This window comes from Chelmon rostratus, chromosome 2 (genome assembly GCF_017976325.1).
Source record: "Chelmon rostratus isolate fCheRos1 chromosome 2, fCheRos1.pri, whole genome shotgun sequence".
NCBI classification, from domain to species: Eukaryota; Metazoa; Chordata; class Actinopteri; order Chaetodontiformes; family Chaetodontidae; genus Chelmon; species Chelmon rostratus.
The window spans coordinates 1,233,749-1,239,077 of record NC_055659.1 but is presented as its reverse complement, the minus strand read 5'-3'; the positions used below and the strand labels follow the sequence as shown (position 1 = coordinate 1,239,077).

Sequence of the window (5,329 nt, the reverse complement as noted above, 5' to 3'; positions counted from 1 at the left end):
GCTGGGACTGTTTTAATTATACAACACAGTGGCAGTGGGTGCGGTGATATTCTGACAGTAATCATCATTATGTCATCAGATGTAAAAGGTATCTATGGTACAAGAAGAACAGATTCTTTTGGTTTTGATGAGAGCATAGTTCTGTCTGTGGTATGAGGAAGCAAATACATATGGTCATGAGCCAACACACACCCATTCACGGAGAGGTAGCGTGACCATCTCCATGTCACAAATGTATAAATTGCAGCACCTGCAGTCAGTGAAGTCAGTCTCTTCACACATTGGACACCGACACATCAGACATGATGTGGGCCTTCATTGCGGTTTTTGTCCTTCTGACAGGACGTGAGTATGAAGTGCTTAGAGGAGGGATGTGATTTCAACAGTTGTGCTAATGCCTTTATGACAATAAACACTGATTTACCTGCAATGACCTGTGGTTCAGCACCTGTTGCTGCTTAAATACAAGTTGTTGACGATGACGATGATAAGCACATGTTGTTTGCAGGTGCACACAGTATGGGGGACGTTGCGCATCTTGTTTGTGAAGAGAATCATGTCGTGTCTCGCATTGAAAGGTAAGTTTCACATGAAGGTGAAATCAACTTCTGAATGAGTCTCCACACTGAACTATCTATAATTTCCTGTCACGTCTATACATTGTGTTTTTCACTGGTGCCTCTGATGCTTCCACTGAATCACTTTGATTTATGTCAAAGCTCCCTCAGTCTGAATGACAGCGATCGTCAATGGGAAATTGAATGCAAGGAGTTCGTCACGGAAGATTGCGCCTGGTCAAGCTTCCACAGCTTACATGAGCAAGATCTCAGCTTCAAATGTCCAGCCAATCAGGTGGTTGCTGGCTTCTTCAGTGATTCCATGAAGAAACGGGGAAGCAGAAGGTTGGAAGCTTGCTGAACTCATGCATTGCACTATTGTTTTGTGAATGAATGATAAAAAGATAAGATAAAAAAATGTTGGAGTTTGATTAATATACAAAAAAAAAAAAGTGTTTTGCTCGATCCGATTTCAGGTGGAATATCTACTGCTGCTCTGCACCAGACCTGACCACATTTGACTGCCAGGAAACCCCAATGCTCAACGAAGACTTCAACTGGAACATCCCTGAAGACAGCTTCCTAACAGGCATTCATGCAAAGAACAGCAAGAATGACGAAGGGTAAGCGTACTGATCGTAATTCTACTTCCAATGCATTTACCACATTTTTATAAGTTAAACAATCTGCTTCTAAACCAAGGACCATCAGAATGTTCAGATTTTGTACCACAGCTGCCAGTCGAGCAGAGCTTTTCTCCATAATGTCTTCAGCTTTCTAATAACATGATGACATTTTTTTTTTCTATTGACAGAGACCACCGCTGGAGCTTCACTCACTGCAGAGGAACAACAGGGGGTGACCAGCTTCTTTCTGCTTCATTGACTCATTAATTGATTGATATAGGAGAGCTATTCACATTTCATTTTTCTACATACATTTGATTTGACTCAATCTTTTTCAATCTCTTTTTTAGACTCCCAGTCAATCAATTCCAAGATCCTTGCTGTGAACAAACCAATAGCAGGCCGTTTCATTCAAGGAGATGTTGTTATCAAAAGAGGCAGGAATGCAAGGGTCTGTGATAACTGCAAATGGCCGAAGACGAGGGGTCGGGTTAAAGTGCCATATACATTGGAAAATACCTTTACCACCTTCGAAAAGGACACGATTCTCCAAGCTATGAAGGTCTTCCATCAGAGCACCTGCATCCGGTTTGTTCGTCGTAGACGTCAAACAGACTTTGTCGAGATAATCAAATCCTCCGGATGTTGGTCATATGTTGGAAGAATTGGAGAGACTCAGCAGCTATCTATAGGCGAAGGATGTGCTTACAATGGCATCGTTCAGCATGAGCTCATTCACGCACTCGGCTTCTGGCATGAGCAAAGTAGAAGTGACAGGGACTTTTATGTTAGGATCAACTATGAAAACATCATTGAACAATACATACATAACTTCAATATACAGAACTCAAACAACCTCAATGTCCAATATGACTACTCCTCTGTGATGCATTACGGACCAACTGACTTCTCAAAGAACGGAGAGGATACCATCACTCCCCTCTCGCCCTCAGCACAAATAGGCCAGAGGTTTGGCATGACAGAAGATGACATTCTGAAGATCAACAAGTTGTATGGCTGCAGTAAGTATACAGATAAATAAACCAAACATGTAGTTTACAAAAGAATGACTTGTTTTATGAGTCGTGCACATGCTGGATAAATGTATGTAACTTCAGTCTGTAAGACATTCCATGGTTTAGACCTTTGCTGTAACTCACTCACGTTCTTCTTATAGCGGATAACCTGCGTAAAAATGAAGATTGGGACAATAAGTTCCATCGCAGATTGCATCGCAAGTGTCCTCCTGGACAAGTTGTTTCCAGCTTTGCGAGGTAGCTCTGTTTGTTTGGCAAATGCTAAAAATGCCTTGAAACTCTTAGACTTTCATTGAAATCATAAACATATTCACTCTTATTTTGTTAAATATACACAAAGTTCTCTAACATGCTTATCTGTTTCCACACTAGTTTCTACAATAAGAAAAAGAAAGATCGATTGTGGCGGATTTCCTGCCAGGCCTTCAATTCAAGCGAGGAATGCCACTGGTCACCTTTTGTGAACAATTATCAGGAAAATATTGACTTCAACTGTCCTGACAACGAATTGATTGCAGGGGTCAGCAGCACACACAGCAAACGCAAGGCGGACAGGAGGTGAATCTCTGTTTTTAACCTTACTTATCATTGGAACAGTCAACTCAATGATCAAACATATGTACAATAAACCGTCAGTGGTGGTTAAGTAAAATCCAGCTGCATGCATGTTAACACAACTAAAAGCAAACTTCAGCAGTCTTCTCTGATGGCTAATATAAAGGAACACCCTGCTCTTTTACAGATGGAAGTTTTACTGCTGCAGTTTCTCTGATTTTACCACGGCCAACTGCACAACATCAGCAGTGGTCAACACCGGTGGGGAATACCTGAGCTTGTCAGTCCCCAGCAGCAACTTCCTGACAGGAGTGAATAGCTCCTATGATATGGAAACTCGGTAAGTACATTTGTCTCACTTTATCACGGACACACATCCGTATCTCATTGCTATCCCACCTTTTCACCAGCTGTGCTTTGTGCAAATGATATTACCAGTTTGGAAATACCCTTGAATGTTGTTTCTCGTTCACAGAGATCGTCAATGGAGTTTCTCATACTGCCAGGGGAGCACTGACAACGTACCATGATACCAGATGCACGGTATCATAATAAGCATGAAGGGTGTTTTTCATATTGTTTTAATCCATTTTCATGAGCACAACTGGTTGAACAACATGGGGAAAAAGGTATATTAAAAATATATAGAAATTACTATCTATGTCCTACAAATGGGAATCAGAAATTTAAGGCATTTTATTATCGTGGCAACTTTTTCACCATCACTCGTGGGTAAATTATGGCCTGCATTTATCAAGATCAGAAGTACTGATGTAAGATCATTAAGAAAGTTCCCCCAGCAGTCTCCTCTAATTCTGACCTGAAGTGTGGTTTTAGTATGTTGATGTGAGGGAGTAATGTTTTCTTTGGAGTTGTCCCGTGTCCTTTGTTTAGCATAGGTGGCAGAGTAGATATGTCAGGTGTTGGTCTTTATGTCTTGTGCTCTGTCTCTCTCACAGTCTTTTATTAGGTTTGTAACGTTAAATGTTTGCATATCGGTGTTTTGCAATTCATTTCTAATCTCGATTAGATCATCAGGTCGTTCTGTCAGGTGAAACATGAAATTCATTGGGGTGATTTCATTTATGTGTAACAAGTATAACATTCATTTATGGAAACTATGTCTGCTGTATCGTTATGTAATCTCCATAGATATCAAGACTTGAATGAAACACTGGGTTTTCTGAGCTGGGCTTTACTGTACTGACATGGAAATAAAGTCAACATGCACTATAATATCTGAGTTTGTGGATTTCATCTCCTGGGTCAGTGTAGACCCCTTAGACCCCCTGCTCCTCAATTTTATATAGTAGTTGTTAAAGACTGAAGATAAAAGAGGCGTCATATTTTTGCAAAACAGTAATGATGAGTATTTCCAAGAGACAACAACTCACATCCTAGCGCAGTGGTGATCATAAATATCATCAGCTGAAGCCATAAATTCCTCAATATGTTTTTATTGGGAAAGAAAGCTGACTTCTCTTGCTGGCAGATGGTGCCTGCATGTACCAGGATGCATTGCGATTGAGCTTCTGATGCATTAGCACTGAGCAAGCTCGCTGCTGGGTGCTAATCAAACACAACTTTGCCTAGTCCACCCATTAATTAACTGGCTTCAAATGAGAGCTAATGTTCACACAGTTTCCCTGGACTGTCCCTCAATATTACAACATTCATCGAACATTGCCTCAGCTGGTGGGAATACAATAGCTAGCCACATTAGCCATGCAACATGCTAACACCAAGTCAACAGGCTAAACTGCAACATGCTAAGAACACATTCAACAGGCTAAACTCCAACATGCTAACACCAATTCAACAGGCTAGACTATTGTACATACAAAACAAGTAGTAAAACAACATAAACAGGGCAAAACTTACGGATTCCTCATTTTCCATCCACGCTTTCTCCCCTCACCTGCCCTGCATCAGCGTCATTAGCCCCACCCTGCTCCCAGTGCCAATCAGCTCTTTCCCTGTTCTCCGAGTTCATCTCATTCCTCTCACCTGGGCTTCACCACCCTTTGCTCCAGCTGCACCTCACCCCCCTCGTCAGTTCAGTTTGTGTTTTAGTCCACTTTTCAGCTCAGTCTTTGTCAAGTTGTTTGTCTCAGTTTATGATGTTCTCAATGAAGAGTTCTCAGCTTGATCCTGTCTACCTGGTCTGCTCTCCTTGTGACAGAACACTGAATGTATCCTCCTCCATAACATCCTTTGCACTCTTATTCTGGGATGCTTTTTTTCGCTGCTGGAAACATAGCTAGTTTACAAGCAAAGAGTGTAGTTTTTGAGCAGCAAAAAAAGAGATGAAATCCAAGCAGAAATCAGGTCACCTCTGTCAGTGTAGCATCACCTGAGCTGGTGTTGGAAGAACAGATTCTGCAGCAGAAGAACTAAGCTTTCATCTGCCATCAACACCGACTGGACATTGTGATGCCCCATCAACATCCATGTAAAACATGGTGAATTTTACTTTGAAATGCCAGCAGCTGTTTCAAATTATACCACCAACATTTAAAAAGGCGTGGCCACACAAATATTATGAGAGAGTGAA

The 5,329-nt window shown here is 41.4% G+C and overlaps 1 protein-coding gene across 1 annotated transcript; it reads left to right on the top strand.

The window, feature by feature from the left end:
- The first annotated feature begins 251 nt into the window (after positions 1-251).
- LOC121614982 (zinc metalloproteinase nas-33-like) lies at positions 252-3,999 on the top strand. The gene is made up of 10 exons (XM_041949097.1): positions 252-345; positions 509-578; positions 720-902; positions 1,034-1,180; positions 1,372-1,415; positions 1,534-2,205; positions 2,361-2,457; positions 2,593-2,778; positions 2,963-3,115; positions 3,251-3,999. Exons 1-10 carry the CDS (start codon positions 303-305, stop codon positions 3,303-3,305), a joined length of 1,650 nt encoding a protein of 549 aa, XP_041805031.1. The 5' UTR covers positions 252-302; the 3' UTR covers positions 3,306-3,999.
- The last annotated feature ends 1,330 nt before the right edge of the window (positions 4,000-5,329 follow it).